At 37.8% G+C, this 21869-nt stretch overlaps 1 protein-coding gene across 5 annotated transcripts; it reads left to right on the forward strand.

Moving 5' to 3' along the window:
- The first annotated feature begins 337 nt into the window (after positions 1-337).
- On the forward strand, positions 338-20959 carry LOC127437247 (tripartite motif-containing protein 44-like). 5 transcript variants are annotated; one of them, XR_007896552.1, is made up of 7 exons: positions 338-420; positions 5832-6348; positions 15337-15414; positions 16281-16613; positions 18221-18365; positions 19598-19617; positions 19757-20959. XR_007896552.1 is itself a non-coding variant. In XM_051692066.1 (6 exons), the coding sequence occupies exons 1-6, from the start codon at positions 413-415 to the stop codon at positions 19836-19838; spliced, it is 1038 nt and encodes a 345-aa protein (XP_051548026.1). In that variant the 5' UTR covers positions 338-412; the 3' UTR covers positions 19839-20959. The 5 variants fall into 5 exon arrangements, 3 of the variants coding, with proteins under 3 accessions (XP_051548026.1, XP_051548027.1, XP_051548028.1); XR_007896551.1 differs by having other exon boundaries at positions 19598-20959; XM_051692066.1 differs by lacking the exon at positions 18221-18365.
- The last annotated feature ends 910 nt before the right edge of the window (positions 20960-21869 follow it).

The following is a 21869-nucleotide window of genomic DNA, read 5'->3' on the forward strand; positions in this document are numbered from 1 at the left end:
GTTGCAGAGGGAGTGACAGTTAATATGGCATCTAACTCTCTTCATATCATAGTGTTTTTTTTTTTACACCCGCTACAGTTTACTTTGATGTTCCAAGGAGTCAATTCTAGAATTCTTACATCTTCATATCCCTCTGTCTGCTCCCCTCCTGCTAAACCTGTTTTTTTGTCTGCTTCCTTCTGTCTTTGTGCCGTCAGTCGTTCAGCTTAAAGTGATAGTACACCCCAAAAATACAATTTTGTCATCTTTCACTTACCCTCATGTTGTTCCATCCAAATGTGTATGACTTTCTTTCCTTTTGACAGAAATGTCTTTGTGGGGGGGTGCTGTCCCTTTAAGCTGCTGAAACAGGAAGTAGTGAAAAAAGAGACCTGGCTGCCAAAGCAAAACAAGGAAGTGTGGGCAGCTGTGAATGTGCAGGTACAAAAGAGCAATAATGTTCTTTCGTACAACTCATTGAGAACTGGCCAGTGAGAAGGAAAGTAATTAGCTCAAATTTAAAAAGATAAGAGAGAGAGAGAGAGAGAGAGAGAGAGAGAGCACAGAACAGCACATACTCTTTACATACAACAACACACAGCAGATCAGAAGAGACACAAAGAAACGTCGAAGAAAAAGGGTGTCCACTTCAGAAAGGTAGGACTGAGGGACACAGAATGATAAACACATATCGAACAAATGTGAGGTTGGGGGTGGGGGGACATTACCATGATGCTTTTGAGGCAGGACATGTGGACAAGGAATTTTTGTGTTTCCACATGCAGCAGCTTTGGTCTTTAGTCTAATGTAAGCACAACATTTGGGGTGGTGTGGAATACTGATTAAATATCTGGGCAAGTTACCGAATGGTTGTTTGATTGAATCCATTAACTATCATCATAGTGCTCTTGTTCAACTCACTTATCCTCCTCAGGTTTCAGCCTGCTAAAAAACATTTTTTTATGTTTTTTAATGTTCTTCATGTTTACTGAGAAATCTGATTATCTTTCCATGTTTGCTGATTACAGTGGCTGCAGTCAGATATTTGAGGTTAGTTCACTCTGAATCCTTCCCTTACCAGTCATTAAAAAACATTAAAGTTCAAGTATTGTCCTTCCCTCTAGTCAGTTGGAAACTTTGCTATAGGCGACATAAGATGGCAGTGTTTAGTATGCAGCACTGCTTCAAGGGGCAGCCCGTGGGTTTGTTGGCCCCTAGGCGAAATCAAGAAATTGGGCCTTACTCAGTGCTGGCAAACTAAGCAAGTTGCTTAGGGCCCCAGATCTGCCAGGGGCCCCTCACATAAGTTTTTTCTTAGGGCCCCCAAAAGGCTAGGATCAGCTCTGGCCTTACCGGTGTGAAAATTGTCTTAACTTTAAAACATCCAGCCATTGTAAATGCAATGAGTGTTCTTTTTTAGGAGAAAGCACTAAAGAAGTACAGTTGTTCATTGTTTGTTCATGATGGTTCACATTGCATTAAGTAATGTTATGTTAACTTATACAAATTAATGTTAACCTTAAATGCATGGAAATTTCCCATACACTCTTTCATATTCTGGTCTTTAGAGATCCGGCACTTATATCTATCACAAATGGATCTACAAAATCCCTAGATTATTATTATTATTATTTTTCAAAATATTTTCAAGGCAATTATAAAATAATATAATATTCATTACTTTCACACTGAAATGTCATGAGACGTAACTGGCTGTCAAACATTTATTGAGCTACACATAACACATAAGATACACTTAAGCTATAAATAAGCTACACATAAGTTACAGATAAGTTACACGTATGTATTTTCTCAGGCACCTTTTGAGTCTGAATAGATGCACAACTTACATAATTTCAGTACAGCCAAATGACAATTGTCATATCATACTGTTCATGTGTTGTACTTGCTATAGTTTACTTTTATGTTGTTTCTTCATCAAATAGCTGTCAGATCTAAATCAGGTCAATAACTGAAACAGTGCCACCTTGAGTAAGAAGTAGCATACACCGATCAGCCACAACATTAAAACCACCTGCCTAATATAGTGTAGGTCCCCCTCGTGCCGCCAAAACAGTGCCAACTGCACAATTCTTCTCACCGCAGTTGTACAGAGCAGTTATCTGAGTTACTGTAGACTTTGTCAGTTCGAACCAGTCTGGCCATTCTCTGTTGACCTCTCTCATCAACAAGGCGTTTCCATCCGCAGAACTGCCACTCACTGGATTTTTTGTTTTGTTTTTGGCACCATTCAGAGTAAATACTTGAGACTGTTGTGCGTGAAAATCCCAGGAGATCAGCAGTTACAGAAATACTCAAGATAAATTAGGAAGAGTTATTATTGTTTTAACAGAAATCCAGGGGCAAAGTCTTGTTTTGGCTAATATTTACGCACCTAACATTGATGATCAGGGCTTTTTTATAGATCTTGAAGGGATGTTGCATGCCACTGGCACCCCTCATGGTATAATATTGGGAGGAAACTTTAATCTTTTGATGGACTCAGTCCTTGATCATAGTGAAGCAAAAGTGTGTAAGCCCCCTAGAGCAACATTAGCGCTTCACAGGATGTGTAAAAATCTGGTAGCGACTATACATTTTTTTATTTACTAGATTTACTCTAGAATAGAGGGGAACAAGGCAGGAAAACTTCTGGCTAGATATATAAAAAAAGAGAGTCTTTTTCTCAGCCATGGATATTAATAATGCTTTTAAAGAATTCTGTCTAGATCTCTATAGTTCCATGTCTTCGTCTACTGATGAGGATATTAGAAACTTTGTGGAACCATTAAAACTTCCTAAACTGATGGCTGAGCAAAAAAATTCTCTTGATTCTGAGATAACCTTGGAAGAGCTTGGCGAGGTAATTAAGGCCTTGCCTACAGTCAAGGCTCCAGGGCCAGATGGCTTTGCCGCTGAGTTTTTTAGATCTTATGCTACGGAATTGGCTTCACTTTTGCTAGAAGTTTATACGGAATCATTAAAGAATGGAAAGCTTCCGTCAACAATGATGCAAGCCCGGATCAGTCTGATTCTTAAAAAGGACAAAGATCCAAGGACAAATATCTTACATTCGAGTGTAAGAGTTACCGTCCAATTTCCCTGATCCAGCTAGACATTAAAATATTGTCAAACATTTTGGCTAACCTATTAAGTAAAGTTATGAAATCTCTTATACATATAGATCAGGTGGGGTTTATTCGGGTCCATAGCTCTTCTGATAACTTTAGGCGTTTCATCAATATCATGTGGTCAGTGGCGAATGATCAGACTCCGGTCGCTGCCATCTCACTTGACGCCGAAAAGGCATTTGATATGGTAGAGTGGGATCATCTTTTTAAGATTTTGGAAATGTATGGGTTTGGGAATACTTTTATTGGTTGAATTAAGTTACTTTTTAGACACCTGGTAGCGACGGTACAAACAAATTGATTAATTTCAGATTATTTTACTCTGGATAGGGGCACCCAGCAGGGTTGCCCTCTTTCCCCATTATTGTTCTGTCTTGCCCTGGGACCATTTGCGGCTGCGATAAGAAAGGAGGATGATTTTCCAGGGGTGGTGGCGGGAGGTGTGGCGAATGAGCTTTTGCTTTACCCAGATGATATTTTATTATTATTCTCCGACCCTGCTAGATCTATGCCTTGCCTCCACAGAATTATTCATTCCTTTTCTAAAGTCTCGGGATACAGAGTTAATTTGTCTAAATCCGAAGCTTTGGCTCTGACAGCATACTGCCTGGTAACAGCTTTTCAGCTGGGCACCTTCTAGTGGCCAAAACAGGGCATTAAGTATTTGGGTATTTTATTCCCAGCAAATTTGTGTGATTTAGTTAATTTTGATCCTTTAATAAAAAGGTTTTTGAGCGATGTGGGCAGGTGGGCTTCATTACATTTATCCATGATTGGGAAGGTTAATGTTATTAAAATGCCAAAATTCAACTACCTGCTACAGTCTTTCCCTACAGATATCCTCCTTTTTTATTTCAAGCAATTTGATAGCATAGCGAAGTCCTTTATTTGGAATGGTAAACGTCCCAGATTACATTTCAGCAAGTTGCATAGGCCGATTGACAAAGGTGGGCTAGGCCAACCCAAGATTTTGTTTTATTATTATGCATTCGGTCTCAGACATTTGGTCATTCCACCTGAGAGAGCCCCTCTCTGGTTTTGCATTGAACAGGAAGTTCTTGCCCCTATTTCGCCATTGCAAAGCCTTTCTTTCAAACTAATCGGAGAAGTTAAGTTACACACCATTATCTCGCATTTGCTCTTGGTATGGGCAAAAGTGTCCAGCGTGTTTAATTCGGACATTTATTTAAATGTTGCCTCGAGCATATGGTTGAACCCAAAATTATGTATTAATAAGTCCCCTTTCTGCTGGTCAGAGTGGATTGTGAGGGAGGTTAATACACTCGATGACCTATATGAGAGTGGAGTGTTGAGATCCTTTGAAAATTTGGTTCAACATTTTGGGATTCCCAGATCTCAGTTCTTTAGGTATTTACAGCTGCGCCACCTGCTCTGTACTATTTTTGGGAGTAGCATACACCCCCCTAAAGCGGCAGATGAGGCATCAGTGTATTACTCCTTGCTAATTCAGAGTCTGGGGGACAGAGTTTCAACTTCTCTCAAGAGATTATGGGAGAAAGATTTAAACTTGGTATAGGAGGATGTGTGGGCTAGGATTCTAAAAACCGTCAAGTCTGCATCTAGAGGTGCAAGGGTGTGCCTTATGCAATTCAAGATTTTACATAGATTCTATTGGACCCCTTCTAGATTATATAGGCTTGGTCTTAAAGACACACGCACATGCTGGGGATGCCAGTCAGAAAATGGAGACACAACCCATGTTTTTTGGTGGTGTGTTAAGATCCAAGAATTTTGGTTGAAATTTCAGAGATTTCAGAGATGTATTGGGTACATCTCTGTACCCAATTTCAGAGATGTATTGGGTACTCAAATTTAATTTTGCCCCAGACTCTGTATTTAAGGCAATGGGGCAGTCATCTATAATGGAATAAACACATAAAAATTGGGTTCTAACCAGTGTTATGATTGCCAGACAAGTTGTTTTAAGGGGATGGAAGTCGGCTGGAGCGGCCCCATTTAAGGAGTGGTACATGGAGATGGGGAGGGTGGCGGCTTTGGGGTCACGGTTTGATTCGAGTTCGGTACAACAGGAAAAAGCAACAAATCCTAAATGCTAGGTTTCTTTTCATTCATTTTGAACAGACAGTAGTGCAAATTACAGTTTGTTCCACCTAGTGGCATTTAGTTCCTCCTGAGGTAGTTGGTACAGTACAGCCTGCTTTAGTGTATTAAGCACTAAGCAGTAAATAGAATGCACTCTTGCATAGGCCATATTTTTTTGTAGGGTTGATAAAAAACAAAAGGTATTTGGTCAAAATCAGCTACAAAACTGAAAAGCATCTCTTGTGTTATAAAAGTACAAAATAAATAGAATAATGAAAAATAAAACTTGTGCATTAGGAGAAGCCATTCTTGTTTTGGGTTGGTGCGTAGATAGTCTCTTCTTCTTCTGCTCTTTTTCCTGTTGTGGCGGTTAGCAAACAGCGTTGCATTACCGCGCACCCCCTTCTGGATTGGAGTGGATCGCCTGTAACTGACTCAGATGTATTCTTCGTCTGACTGCATGCACCGAACCGTGACGTCAGTACCATGACGGTTCGGGATGAATACATGAATACATTACACCCCTACTCTTTACTACACATTGCTCTTAGTTATGATTTCTATGACAAATGGCTTATTATTTTTCTCATTTGTAAGTCACTTTGGATAAAAGTGTCTGCTAAATGACTAAATGTAAATGTAAATGTCCACTTTTAGGCTCCTCCAAAACCAACTTCCTAGTGGCCTGTACCACATCCTGTTTCCCTCTGTCATGGATGCGTCAGGGGGATGCTGGGATGGCTGTCGGAATGAGGAAGATCTGCCTCAGATGGATGGCACATGTGATGCTTGTGAACCAGATGAGCCTCAGCCAGCAGCTCAGGTTTGCACACGTTGTAGCTTTGCCTTCTGCATCAGCCATGCGGGCAAACATTTACAAAGCACTGGTCACCAGCTCCAGCTGTACTGTCCCCCAGACCCTCAGCCACTGACAGACAGTCAGCGGGCTGAAATCAGAGCAGACAGGGCAGAAGCTGCCGCAGGTGAGGACGATCAACTGAAGGGGAAACGAGACACGGTGACGGTGGAAAGGCTGAAGTGTAAGCAGCACGGACAGGAGGGCTCGCTCTACTGTAAAAATGATGAGCGGATCATTTGTGTGGTGTGCGCTGTACAGGGAGAACACAGAGAACATGAGATCATCACTCTCAAAGATGCTTACCTGTGGCAGAAGGTAAGTCAACACACACAAACAACACATATACACAAATTAGCAAACAAATAAACAGGCTATTGACAATGGCTGTCCAAAGTGATTAAAATGAGTAATCTTTTAAAAATCATCTTTGAAGTGTCAAGTTTATAGAAATGTATTCTCTGTGTCCATGTCGGTTTCATAAATGTTTTGGAAAAAATGCATCATTTGCTAAAATGATAAATTAAAAAAAAAAAAAAAAAGAATTTTAATGACATTTAAATGTCAAGTGGTGTAACAATCAAGTAAAAGGTATTAAAATACATGCACCTTGAATCCATGTGAGTGTTAGGAATGTAAACAGTAATCAAATCATATGATATGATACAACCTTCTCTATTTAAAAGTGGATGTAATTTGATAAATAAATACATAACTGCTTGTAACTGTTTCAGTGCTTGGAATTAAACACTTCTTTACCAGTAGCCCTAGGGCTACTGGTAAAGAAGTGTTTAATTCCAAGCACTGAAACATTGAGAGCAGTGAAACAGTCTGTCTTGGAAAGGCAGTACTAAGCACTCACAGGAGAACAGAGCAGCTAGTCTAGTACCCCTTTTCCACCGACATGGTTCCTGGGCTGGTTTCCACCACAGAAAAGATAGTTCCAGGGCTGAGAAACTAGTTCCGCACCAGCTCCAAAAGCTTGCTGGTCTTTAAGCAGGAACTGATAACGTCAGGGAGCTGAAGGCATCATAATATTTTGTCACCAGGGAAAGTGTTTTCAGAAAAACAACAGTTTGGCTAGCTACTGTCTGCAGCATGGAGTATTTTTTCACTCTATAACAAATACAACAAAAAAGCTCACAAAATTGTCGGACATCAAATGCGTTCAGCAGAAGTCAGCGGTGGAAACGAGCGCTCTACTTGTGAAATGGTCTTCTACAGAGTTCCAAGATAAATTAGAGAGCTTGAAAAGAAAAAAAAAAGTCTAGTCCACGAGGAGATATGGCAAGAAATGTATTGAATTCAGTGAAAGTCATGCTCGAGACAAACACCGAATCACCGGCATCCTCTGCAGCTGATCTTGGTAAGTTATTACATTTGCCAACTTTGTTAGCTTTCCTCACACTTTTCTCTATTATTTTGTGCATTGATTTTGTTTGTAAGGGGATCTTTGTCCAGCTACTCGCTTAATTACGAAGATCGTGGCTATTTAGGGTTTTTTTCTTTATGTCATCTTGAACTTACACTGACACCTAGGCACATGGGTGGAACATTATTCAAACACAATAGTTTTCAGATTCTGATGCCATTGTAGAAATTCACTATTGTAAGTCAGTCATGATTAATTGAATCCATGGTAAAAGTGTCCAATAACAGGCCGGTAACTGAGATGAAGCAAGTAGTATTGGGCTGGCCATGCGATTTTAACATGGCAGCCCCCATGAGAGGACCCTCTCCATATTGAAAAACCCCCAGATTTTATTAGGCTGCTGATATATCTGTAGAGTTCATCTCTTGTGAGTGGTCATGATTTTTTACATATGTTTCAAAAATTACCATTCATGTCTTTAGGAGTGAAACTTTTTTAATGAGCAAAACATTACTTAGTGCAACTTTAATTAAACTGATGGAATTCCCAATCAAGATGTAAACAATATTATTTGCTGTTGTTATAGATGTTGTCTCTGGCAATCTTAGTGAGCAATGTAATAACGCTGGATAGCATTACTATGTATGTTTAAATATGTTCTCAAAAACAGGACTAAAAGCTGTACACAAACACTGTGGTGCACCATGTTTGTTTGTGGGCAGGTTAAGTAGTCACGTAAAAATACCACGTCAGTGGTTCTCAACCAGGGGGCCGGGGCACACAAGGGGGGCTCAGCAAACTTCCAGAAAGGCCTCAAGATGACTTTTATTTCAAATGAAATATGATATCTTCATTTAAATGCTGCAATTAGTTAAAATCATGATGGAAGCCTACAACATAAAATGTGTTACTGAAATGTCTACAATCACAAAATTAATTGTGATAAATATTTTAATTAATTGACACACTTAGATTCTGAGGCTTCAAAAATTGTCTCAGACAATTGGGGGCCAAAGCATCAAAAAGGCTGAGAACCAAGGCGTTACGTCACCATTTGGTTCACAAGTCAGTGGAAAGTTGGGTCAGTCTGCAATAGGCTCCAGATTCCCCCGGCCGAGAACCAGTCGAGTATAGGCTCCAGCACAAGAACCAGTGCTATTTCAGTGGAAAAGTGGTATAGGTAGCCGAGTTGAGAGCTCGAAAATCAATGGCAAATGGCAAGTAGATTGTAGCTTTACAGCTTGTCAGATTTGCTAAACAATGGTGTCATGTTATAAAACATGTCTCCTACATCACCGTGCATATTGATGGAACTCGCCAAAAATGTGAGGCAAAAACATAGCAGCTGCGAGTAAGCCTCATTGCTGCATTTATCAGCCTGCCTCTCACAGCCGACACTGAGCGTGTTTACATGCACAGCAAGATGTTGATAACTATCAAAAACCAGCTTATTAAAAAAAACAGACAACGTAAGAAACCCGTGATTACATGAGCCTTATTATTCTCTGGTTTTGACATTGAAATGTAAACTGGTATGAGCACAACACTTGCACTTATTGGATAAGCCAGTAAAAACGGCAGTTAAAGTATTTACATGCAACATGAAATCAGGGGGAAACATTTGTGTGCCGATCGGTTTTTGCTCAAACTGCTAAATAGTACATGTACACTACCGTTCAAAAGTTTAGGGTCACTTACTCATTCTTTATTTTTGTTATTTATTTTTTTCACATTTTAGAATAATAGTAAAGTCATCACAACTATGGAATAATAGAAATGGAAATATGGGAATTATGTTATGACTAAAACAAATCTAAAATAAATCAAAACTATGTTATATTTAGCATCTTCAAAGTGGCCATACTTTGCCTAGATTTTGCAGAAATCTACTCTTGGCATTTTCTCAACCAACTTCTTGAGGTATCACCCTGGGATGCTTTTTAAACAGTATTGAAGGAGTTCCCATCTATATGCTGGGCACTTAGTGGCTGCTTTTCTTAATTATTCAGTCCAAGTCATCCATTTCAAAAATGAAATTTTGTAATTAAATGAATTAATATGTTGGCACAATTATATTTTTGTCTACAAAACTAATTTCAAACATTTAAGCGTACGCCTTCAGAACAAAAGATTTTTAAGATCATGAGAAACATTTCAGGCAAGTGACCCCAAACTTTTGAATGGTAGTGTATATTATTTAGTACATATAGTATACATATACTGCACTATATGTACATTAATCATTCATAACATTCTGTTGATAAATGTAGTGCTGTTGTTTAAGATACTTTATTATGGAGCTCTGCTTTTTGTTGCCAATGTCAGGCACTGTTGTGTAATTTAAGATTAATACATTTAAAGGGGTCATGACATGAGGAATCAAATTTTCCTTGATCTTTTGTCATTGTACTATAAAAACATACTGTAAGTTTCAGAACTGAAATGACTTCCTCCTTAAAAGAAAAAGAGCATTTATTTAAACCAGGCTTTAGAAACGGGCCGTTTGGAATTTGTGCAACTTGTGACGTCACAAGGACCAAATACATCTGCATATGACTGCCTCCAGCAAGACATCAATGCCTATTTTTCATCATTGCACCCTTGGCACCACCCACTAGTGCTCAGACAGTCACCCTCACACAGGTGAAGAGGAGAGAAGGCCTGTCATGGAAGATTCATCCAAAGGGGACTTACACAGGACACCTTCATGATTTAAATTTTTTCAACGTTAACCTGCACTAGATGGCTTTGACCATTATCATTAATCTTGCGCTGCTTTTAACAGACGTGATATCAAGTTAGGACTCTAAAAAGGAGACCCCCATCCTGTTTCATCTTGATGTTGTGCTGTTTTGAAGGCATCCTAGACCGTCTTTACACCCATTTGTGCTATTTTTAGTTGTTAGTCTTTTGTACACATGCACTGCATGGACGTCTTTAATCGTTTCAATGCATTTCCAGCGATGTGCGCCCCGTTTTAAGAGTGGTACAAGCACATCTTTTAAAATCTCATCTCATTCAGTTGATGCCACTGTCTGGGAGAAACACATGCCGTTCTGTGTGTAAACAAACACGGAAGATGTGAGATGTTGCTCCAGTGAAGACCAGCGTCTCTGCTTTGGCCTGTTGAAGCACCCAACATCATCATGGACTGTATTACATTTGCGTATTCAGAACATTTCAGCATGGAATGTATGTTTTTGGCTCATACCAGAGTGGATTGCAAAATATGATTCAAGCTTTGCAAAGGAACTGAAAAATGCGGCAGTTAAACACTACCGGACCCGTGAGTAAATGGTTTCATTCACGAATGTTTCAAATGTCATGACTGTTTGATAGTTGCTGTGCTTGAGTAAGCATTTTGATACATTCAGATGAAATATGTTGGCTATACGTTATGTGTTAACTCATAAATGAAATGTAGTTTTATAAATTATAATGTAAAGTTTGTTCATTTTCTTTCAATTGAGTTTCAAATATGGCTGTATTTGATGGACTGCACGAAGTCAGAACAGTGGGTGTTTACACTGAAGTCTTAAAGGACCAGATAGCTTTAAAAGAGAAAGGGTGGGAAATTATCATATATTATTAAATTATGACTATTTTGGTGCAAAAAAAAAAAAAAAACTTTACTGACATTATAAGTGGACCTCAGGTTTATATATATTATATATATATTAAAAAAAAGAGGATGTCATGACCCCTTTAATTTATGTAGAATCCTTCATAAATATTAAGCAAAACATTTGTGGGCACTGGTTTTTTTTTTTTTTTTTTTATCTTATCGTTTTGTGCAGCTTCTGTATCATATTGTGAAATTTGTGTATCGTTACCAGCAGTGTTCAAACTGAGTCCGAGCTCTTGGGCGGGTCCCCTAGGTGTGGGTGAGAGAATCAATATTTAAGTCCATTTTTGCTTGAAATTCTTCTTCTTGTCCAATAGGGGGCATATACATTTAAGAATGTGAATCACCAAAAACACAGAAGAATGTGAAAGTTAAAGGTAAAGTGCAGCCTGACTAAGCAGGGAGGAGAATTTATTGTAAAAATTAACTTAAATATTGAACTGTTTCTCACCCACACCTATCAGATTACTTCTGGAGACAGATTTAACCACTGGAGTCTTATGTATTACTTTTATGCTGACTTGTGTGATTTTTGGAGTGTCAACATTTTTGCACCCATTCACTTATTGTATGGACCTACAGAGCTGAGATATTCTTCTAAAAATCTTCATTTGTGTTCTGCTGAAGAAAGAAAGTCACGCACATCTGGGATGGCATAAGGGCGAGTAAATGATGAGAGAATTTTTATTTTTGGGTGAACTAATTAATAACATTAATACGGTGATGACGGTATCGAGGTGAGAGAGAAAAGAGTTTGGGGTGGCAGAAAAAATGCTGGTTGCCACAGAAGCATGAGGCTATCTACCCTGTTTGAACTAAATAATTATCAGACGCATGCACGACTCCCCAAGAATCACTATGGGAATCCCTACCAGAAATTCTAAGAATAATTCGATATATTGATATAAAATTTGTAATTTAGATTTTTGTAAGTTGTAAGACAAGAGTAAGATATTAGGCTCATCAATATACATTTTTTTTTTAATAGTGGTCACCATGGCTGAGATGCATAGTGTACAGAAAAGCTATAAATAAGACATCAAATTTATTTATTACCATATGCCTTATTGAATTCTACTTTTGTTATCACTATCATTCATCAGCATGGATTGTGTATATAAATATAATAAGGGAGAACTGCATGTCACGGGCACAAAATAAATAGATATTAAAGATATTTCTCAACATCGCATCCATGTAATAACTTTGTAACTGTTTGATCATGAGCTAACATTTAGTGTTAGATAAATACTGGCAAAACTACGTGCATATTAATTAACTTCTTGCAACGGTTTAGTTCTAAGATAAAAGATTACTTAAAATGATTAATTTAAGAGAATCAACAATCATATATCATAGAAGGTGTTACGTGCACAGAACGGGGGCAGCAGTGGCGTTCACAAATCTAAAAGTGTCCTATTGGTTGTCTAGAAAAAGGGGAGAAATTTTAAAAATTAAATTAAAATAGTTAAATATTCAAATAAATATTATGAGATTTCTTTGTAAATCATGGGCGTGTTAATGAAAATTAAGTGGAGGTGACTTTAAGAGTACAAAAATTGTTAAATACTCAAAAAGCAAAGAAATTAGTTAAGTATTTATAATTACTACTCATTAAAAAAACAAAAAACAAATCTGTGCCCTTTTTTATCCTTCCGCCCCTGTCTTTGCTAAGGTCTGTGCACGTCACTGCATAGAAGAATTACATATTACCATTATTGTAAGGTGAAAATGAGGATTCCCTCTGCCAGTGTCACTCAGTCACCGTCTGTAATTAAGTTCCGTCAGAAAACTCCGGTGTGTATAGAACTTTGCGACATAAAAAATATAATTTGGATTATTTATGAAAACTGGGACGAATAATGGACAATGTCATTTGTCACACTTTCTTTTTAAATCTAGTTTTATGTTTCTAATATTCCCCCCAAGTTACATTATTTTTGCCTTGGGGGGGCCCTTAAGTCCCCCCCCCCCAATTTGAACTAGGCCTGGATATAGAAATTTAAAATTAGGGGGGCAAAGACACAAGCAGTGTACGAGTGTTGTTGTTGTTGGTGTTGCATGAGTGTTTCTTCCATCGATGGGGGCTGTGACCTTTGTTCTAGCGCATTACTTTAAGGTTAGAGTTAGTGCCATGACAATACAATTCGATCCTTTGTTTTTTTTTTTTTTTTTTATTATTTGGAATGCCCAATTCCCAATGCGCTCTAACTCCTCATAGTGGTGTAGTGACTCAATCCATGTGGCAGAGGACAAATCTCAGTTGCCTCTGCGTCTGAGACCGTCAATCCACACATCTTATCACGTGGCTTGCTGAGCACGTTACCGTGGAGATGTAGCACATGTGGAGGCCCACGCTATTCTCTGCGGCATCCACGCACAACTCACCACGCACCCCACCGAGAGCGAGAACCACACATTTTAGCGACCCCAAGGAGGTTACCCCATGTGACTCTACCCTCCCTAGCAACCAGGCCAATTTGGTTGCTTAGGAAAACTGGCTGGAGTCACTCAGCACGCCCTGGATTCGAACTCGCAACTCCAGGGGTGGTAGTCAGCGTCAGTACTCGCTGAGATACCCAGGCCCCAGATCCTTTGCTTTGGGGGGGGGGGGGGGGGTAAATTGATTTGTGGGGGCAAAGCCAAATCCAAAACTCCCCTAGATCCGGCCCTGATTCGAACACTGTTTACCAGGCCGGACTTACGCACGGGCTAACCTGGGCTGCAGGCTGCCCAGGGCCCTGGGCTGTTGGGGGCCTCCAACAGTGTATGTGAGCAGTGCGGAGTAAAAGCTGATTGGAGTGGGAGTGTAATTTTGCATGCATGGAGGGAAGAGCGGTTTCTCTGAAAGTCAGAGCATCAGACTGCTTCTCTCGCTCAAAGAGTGCTTCATCACGAAATATTATGTATGCCAACCTAATAGTAAGTTTATAAGATAAAATTTAAAGAAAGAGCACGATCACAATTGCTTACTGAAAATTACAGATGATGAGTGTGAGTGTGGGGAGGTAATTACGACAAGCAAAGATTCCCTGTGAAATAAAAAAAAGCCACATGGCCAAAAACATGACAATGTGCTCCTCTAACAAAAGGAAAATAGTTAAAGGCAGGTTACATCTCTCTCCTCTTCCAACCTCAAAAAATCATCATACCATCACACTAATAGATCACCCTTGCATATACTGCACAAACATGTTTTCCAATAGTACAATACACTTTATTTTAATGACCTAAACACCAACTTAGGTTTTCAGGGTTTTTTTTTTATTTTGTTTAGGAATGAAAATCGAAAAACGAAAAACTAACAAAAAAAAAAACTTTTTTGTTATCTGTTGTTTTATATTAAACAACCTTTCAATTATTCCAGAGTGAAAACATAGTTTTTTTTTTTTAAATGCTGGTTAATCATGTTATTTCATTCCAATGACTTCATGAAATCAAAGACAATATAATTTTCAGAATAACCTCTTGCTGTTGCCCGAATTCTGTCAGTGTCCGCGGCCCCGTTCACTCTTTTGAAGGGAAGAGTTCACCAATCAGAAATACATTTCTATATTTGTTTCCAATTTTATTTATTTATTTATTTATTATTACTCGTTATTTGTTCTTCGAAGCTGTTCGGCTGAAAAGGTGCCAAACTAAGGTCTGAAAAATATGTTCAGGAGTTTGCTTCTCAGCATGGAAATAGTGCAGAAACACTGCCAACATTTAAATTGTTTGTAATATATATTGAGGCACTGAACGTTATTAAAAATTAGTGAATAAATGAAATAATCACAAAAATTCCATGGACTATTCAGAATTATTTTATTCTATTTACAGCTATAGTTCTATTGACTGGCAACCATAAAAATAAAAACAAATCTACATTTAATGTTATGATAAAAAAAAAAAAAAAAAAAAAAAAAATGTTTTTGTTGGAAATAAGGGTTGTATTTCACTATTCTCTGCATAGCTGCTTTGGAACAATATTTAATTTGAAAAGCGCTATTTAAATAAATTTGATATGAGTTGTGAAAATGTTTTACTTTAGGTTTATACATCAAACATAACTTAAAGTTAAGTTTGAAAACCCCTGAAGTAGTAGATCCAGGCAATCATGTTTTAATGATTATTACTGTGCTAATAAGGCCAATAGGAACTATTTGGATGTCTCTGGAAACTTAAGGCCACCAATCTCCTAGCATTAATTATTTAAAAAATATATATGTATTGTTTTTCTATGTGAATGTCAGTGGAAATACATTTTGTCTGTTTTGTGTAAAACTTGGCATAAAAAAGTCACTCTAAATGCATCTTTGTGTTTCAGAGCAAAGAAGGCATTGACCTACTGGAACACACTCAAGAAATAGCCGAGAAGATCAAGGCAAAATGGACAAGCCCTGATGTGAGTCACTGATATGATCCAAACCTGAATCCAGCTGCTTGTTATGTACACTTTTACTACTCTTTTTAAGTGTGCACTGATTCTTGACACATAGGACAAATCTTGTCCCACAACTTTACCTGCCCTTCGTTTTTAAAATAGTAACATTTTCAAATTAATCAGAGATGATCACAGCATTTTCTGTACAATTTCATTTGATTTTTTCCTGAACCCTTACTGCCGTCAATGTCAGACACCGGTAATAGGTAACAACTTGAAGATTAACACATTAGAGTGCCGAGCTGATGCAAACATGCCCACATCTTTACGATCGTTCGTGTAGAGACTTTAAAGATTCAGAGATGGCCTGGAACTCCTGGAAGGAAATGGCAATGAAACTTGGTGTCAGTGACTCGGAATTATGCAAAGCAACATAGAGAAACATCCAAGACAAATTTGGAAAAGCAATAAAAATGATGAAGGGAAAAAGTGGAGATGAGGCACCAAAGTACCCAGGCTGCTCTTGGAGATGTCCTGACTCAAACCTTCTGTCCAAAATGCAATTTTTTAAAAGGCAAGCCAATGTTATCCAATCTGTAATATAACTTTGGCTAATTAGTCAGTTGTAGCAGGTCAGAGCTAGCTTCCGTCATGTTTTCAACACATTTGTGTAAACAGAAAGCTGTCTTATTGTTTGTAAAGTAGACCTTGCTTATTGTTTTGTGTTGTTGTCAAGATCATATGTTGTCACATTTAGATGCCCCTTTCAAAACACAGAAGGCGTTCAAATGTTTGTAAACAGTACAACATTGCTTGGCTGTTTCAAACTTCTTTTGAGCTTTTTTGCACAAGTAACTATTCTCAATGATTTATTGTTTAGGCAAAAGTGTTTGTGGGTGTTTCAGATGAGTACAGATGAGCTAGAGCAGTACGTGAACCAGCAGTTTGATGAGCTGCACAGGCTGGTCCGGCTCGAGGAGTGGCGCGTGCTGCACCTGGTGGATCTTAAGGAGGCATTCCTTACCGCACAGGCAGCTGAGAAGATCTCTGAGATCAGCGTTCACACTGAACGACTACAGGAGGAGATGGACTCCATCACACAGCAGCTGGGCGAACTGGATCGGGCCGAGCAGGATGGAGTCGCCCCCATGTCCCTGGCCCCAATGCTGGCTGCCAGACCACCACCTCCTCCTGCAGCTCTCGTGGAGCACAGACCATTGGTTAGCAAACACAGCCCGTCATATTTACTGAACTACTGTACATCTACGATAGGGTTGTAACAGAAGTATTTTCACACTTCATCTATACTGAGAAAACTGTTCGTGATTTCTGTATGAAATGTTTTTCCATTACTTATAATGTTATGTAGTTTTTACTCTAGGTATCCAAAATACACATTTGTGGCTATAAACTGTTGATTAGGGATTTGGTTTGCCAACACCTTATTAGGTTTTGGCCCAAATAGTAGTGACTAGGGAATCTGCATCTGCATTTACAAAAGAGCAGAACAGTGCTCTTTTTCCGCCCATTTTTTTTTAGCCGTCTTGGTTCTGGAAGTACATTTTCCCATTCTTTTCTATTTACTGTACGTACAATAGTTAGACAAGTTCAATGCCATTTCATTTTAAACCATTTAAAAATCAAAGCACCCCAAAGAGGCTTTTTAACCGCAGCAGACTTCACACACATGACAATACTTGTGTTCACTGCCTCACGGAAATGTCAGCTTGCCCGGGCAGAGCGCATATACTACATGCAGTGACAATTTGATGATTTTTGTTTTAAGTTTAATGTGAGATTTTATCAGTTGAAAATCTATGTATTTAGCTATTTAGGCTCATAGCTCACTGTGCACTTTATTTGCTGCTATTTTGAGTTTTTGAGGAAATTCCATCGCAATAAACATTCTTTATTCCCATGTCCCAATGAAAAACCGATTTACCGTTCATGAAACCTCGAGGTTAACCGAATGTTAAAAACAGTAACTGTGCACATCCCTACTCCATAAGAGTTGTAAGCCATGAACCAAACCAACTAGCTCCGAGGAGAATCACAACTTTACAAACCTTGATTTGAAGCAAAAATATATTTGGAAATCGGACAAAAAGACAAAGGCACAAGACTGTGTACTTACATCTTCAATGAGGGAATTATGTCTCATGATTCAGTTCAATATACGAAATGAGGATCTCGACTCGATATAACATTTAATTACAAAGTATGACAGAAAATTGTGTTTATTTTTTGAAAATGTTTGAGCAAAATGCAAATGATAATTTCTCATCAAAATAAAGTTCTTTAACACACAATATAAATGCTCAAAGTTTAAATAACAAGAGTTTATCATATACCTTTCTCTATAAGGAAAGATCACAAACAAATGAGCCTTAAAACATTGTGGGCTACATTCAGGCTGATCAGGTGCAGAAAAAGCAATAGAACTGAACAGAACCTGTCCTGAAAAAGTGTGTGAAAGTGTATATTATGTGTGTGTGTGTGTGTGTGTGTGTGTGTGTGTATGTGTATATATATATATATATAACAAATTTGTTTGTCATTATTGTAATCACATTTTAACTTTTTAAAAATCTAAAAATAATAAATTCTATCAATTAATCATGAAATTGTATATATAATAATAATATGAGCTGTCACTGTTTGAAATGTGTACAATTTACAAGTTACAATATTTAGTTAACATTTATTTGTATAACAACCGCTAAAGTGATACTGCGTCTGAATATCCATACTTCTCTACTGTATAGTATGCCAAAAACAGAATGCCAATAGAGAAGAATGTCTCATTATTCTCATTATTAATCCTCAGTATTCATGAAGCAGTTAGTGAGAAATACCCGGATGACCTTCAATTTCCAGTGAGATTCTGAAGTGTGGATCTACTGGACACTTTACGATCCCATAATCCCTTGGGAGCTGAAGCAACGCCATGTTTTGGATTTAAAAGAACTGAGGTGAACCGCGAGTCAGACTGAACCAAAACCAAAGTGTTTTTTTTTTTTTTCGGTTGTTTTTATTATGTCATATATTCAGGTCACGCTTCAATACCCACTTTCACAGATGAAGTATATCCGGAATTTATTCATACTACTTGCATGCATTCCTAAAGAACGTTCTGTATTACCGGTCGAGAAATGCGTCCATCAAATACAGTACATACTGTAACAGTATGGGCTTTCAGAAGTAGGGTCGGTTTCTTTATCGCATCTGTGCTGTGTGATTAAAATTAATATTTCTTTAATTCTTTAACTTTTTTATCTGACTGTAAAGAACAGAAGGGATATTCAGTGAAAGTGGGGTGTGTGGATCTCATCTTTGATGGACACACATTACATGGAAGAATTTGTTTTGTTTTTAACTCCAGCACTTTTCAACAAAACAAGTGGTTTCCCAGTTGTCCCAGTCATAACATTTCTAAAAGCTAAATTTAAGCACTCCAAGGACCTTGTGCGAACCCTGTAAACAGTGTAGAAAAAAAGCGCAGTATGGGTAAAAGGATGAATCACAATCTTATGAAGTATTACAAATGATGTAATAGAATTAAAAACAATGAAAAAATTGTAAACTATTGATTTAAAGTTGTTGAAACAATATGTTTAATTTAATTGCAAAATATTCATATACAAGTAGTTTGAGAGTGTACATGAGAGTCGATCGTGTCATTCACAGCATGTCATGGGAGTGGGTGGTCGCTGCAGAGCTCTTTTGGTGCACTTTGTTAGTTGTGATTCTATCATTGGTAGATTTTTCTCTACTAGATCATGGATAGTGTAGTTTTTCACAAGGAATACCACTATTAAACATGATTTTTAAGAAATAAGGTTGAAATAACGCAGACTGATAGTTTCAACAGAGGCAGATACTGTGAAGAAAATTTAGATTTAGTAGTTATTTGCTTCTTGGTATAAAAATTTCCGCATTAAACGGCATTCACTACTTGTTTTATTTCCACTGAAATGTGATTTATTGAGATAGATTCAACATTAATGTTTTCCTGTTTATTCCTGAGATTGTAAAATGTCCTTGGAAAGGTGCTATATAAATTAAACTTATTATTATTAATTGATTGGATAGTGAAAAGTAGGCATTCCATACTAGAATGGAGTCAGAACAGCAGTTCTAGAATGGCCAAGAGTAATATTAGAATGGCCAGCTGTAGTGACCTCTCTTCTTTGCTGTTTTTCAGGATCCTGAAGTGAGGCTAAGGTAAGAAAACTGTAATTGTGGTTTGGATTCTTCCGAGTGTAAACGTCTTTTTCATGTGGTCATTATGTTGTTTATATTTCACATTGAAGGAAATTGGAAACCTAAAAGTAGAATTTGTGAGCGTTCTTTCCACTTTCAGAGCTGCCAATCAAAGGAGGGACCCTCAAAATTCTTCAGTAGATGAAGAGAGAGAAGATGCTTATATGGGACATGCACCCTAATGGACATTCTGTCACCACCTCTGCCATTCTCCTTTAAACCTCATGGGATAGAAGATTCAAACTGAATGCAACTTTGTTGATGTCATAGTATCATCAACCAATGATCTGAATACTTTGGACTGCTGTATTTTACCTTGAAATTATTGTTTTCTTTTTTCTAAGAAGGTCATGAAATTAATGCAGCAAATTAAAATCAAGCTCTGCCTCTGCCTTATGTATAACCGAAGACTTGCATCTGGAAATGCTGGGAAGCTGAGCTGGTTGATTTATTGTTGTTGTTTTTTATGAATGAATTGTATGTTCTCTGCTTGATTATTTTGCTTTGTGTGGGACACACTACTTTTGGTCAACAAAATGTTAAAAATAATTTGATAGGTTTTTGTTTATTTACCTATCCTTTTTTCTCATTGTTCTTCATACATTTGTATATAATAATTCTTAATATATAACACTGATAGAGGGTATTAATTGCATTAAACAAATTGTATTGCTTGATACATGAAATGCTGTCTAATACCCTGCAAAATCACCATCACACCATAATGTTGCCACATGCTATTCTTTGATTTTATTTGAGGTTAAACATAGTAGATGATGTGATGTTAGGAGTAGTCTAGTTCATTGTTTGGTGTATTGTTTCTAGATTTCCTGGCTACTTTTTCTTTATTCAGACATCAGACAAAATTAACATCAAGGGATATTTTCCTCTGTCGCTAATGACAAGTGTACAGTGCTGCAAAAACAGGGTATGTAACAGATGCAATGAATAGAGGTGCAAGATGTCAGCCTGGAGCTGTGTTGAACCAACAACAGTTACAAATCTTGAGTTTTTCTGGTATTAGTTTGTCTGTGCAAATGAGTCTGAATTGGCATATATGCTTTTACCATAATTGTAGTGACCAGTGATCAATTTATTTTATTTATTTATTTTTTAGCCATCTTGGTGTTTTTCCACAATAGTAAATCTCTCTTTGATGACTAAAGACTGTTTTACTCAGGGAATAAAATGGGAAACATTGCATTATTTTATCATTGTAGTGCACTGTTTTTATGAGGCTGTAATCATATTCTCCAGCATTTGCTTTTTTAACCATTTATGGTGTTATTCATCTTTTCTGTTTCCAAATAAAAATCATAATTTATTTTGATGGATTTGTGTGTGTGTGTGTGTGTGTGTGTGTGTGTGTGTGTGTGTGTGGTGGGGGGGGTGGGTTGGGTCACTGCTTGTAACAAAGCACCCTGCAAACACCTGATTTCTTAGGAAATAATTTCACAAATTACAGAAAATATCTGTTGAGCAGGGGTTTTCTAAGTCATAGTCACAAGTTTATGAGATGGCATCCCCCTTTAGACACCCCTCCCCTCATTCTATGGCAGATTTATATTTATTTATGTACATACAATAATGTAGACCTGTATTGTTGTTGCATATATAGGTACACCTATATTGTATATACATATAGTCACATTAGCTAATTAAAAAATAATAATTAAATGTCAGAAAATCACTTTGTTCTGCTATAATACAGCAGAACACTACACTCTGGCCATTTGTTTGAAGTTAGATCCGGCATCTTTTTTTTTTTTTTTTTTTTTTGCAGTATCATCCTCTACCTTTTATCAAAATTTCTCATATTTCAGGCGTTGGAGCAATTTGCCAATGATGATCAACAGCCTTCAGTTCAGGTTCCCTGATCAATTCAGTTCACTTGACATTGCGATAAACGCTTGGGAAATTACTTCTCTGATAACCTAGTTGAAGCCCTTGTATAATAACGGCAATCTTATTATTGGCAATGGTGTTTGAGCCCCGCAATTTTAGGTGCGCATTTGTCCTATAAAAGTAGGTGCGAAATCACCATTTCTTCAGAATTTTCTTCCTTCAAGACCAACATAGTCTAGTTTTGACTTCAACAATCATCTTGTCTTGAACAGCCCTCTCTTTGCTGTCGACGTACACCCTCCAGCAGATGGGACTTCCCTGCAGATGCATCAGGATGTTCATCGCCTGACTCTCAGCACCTGCAGCGA

The sequence above is a fragment of the Myxocyprinus asiaticus genome, chromosome 48 (genome assembly GCF_019703515.2).
Source record: "Myxocyprinus asiaticus isolate MX2 ecotype Aquarium Trade chromosome 48, UBuf_Myxa_2, whole genome shotgun sequence".
Taxonomy (NCBI): Eukaryota; Metazoa; Chordata; class Actinopteri; order Cypriniformes; family Catostomidae; genus Myxocyprinus; species Myxocyprinus asiaticus.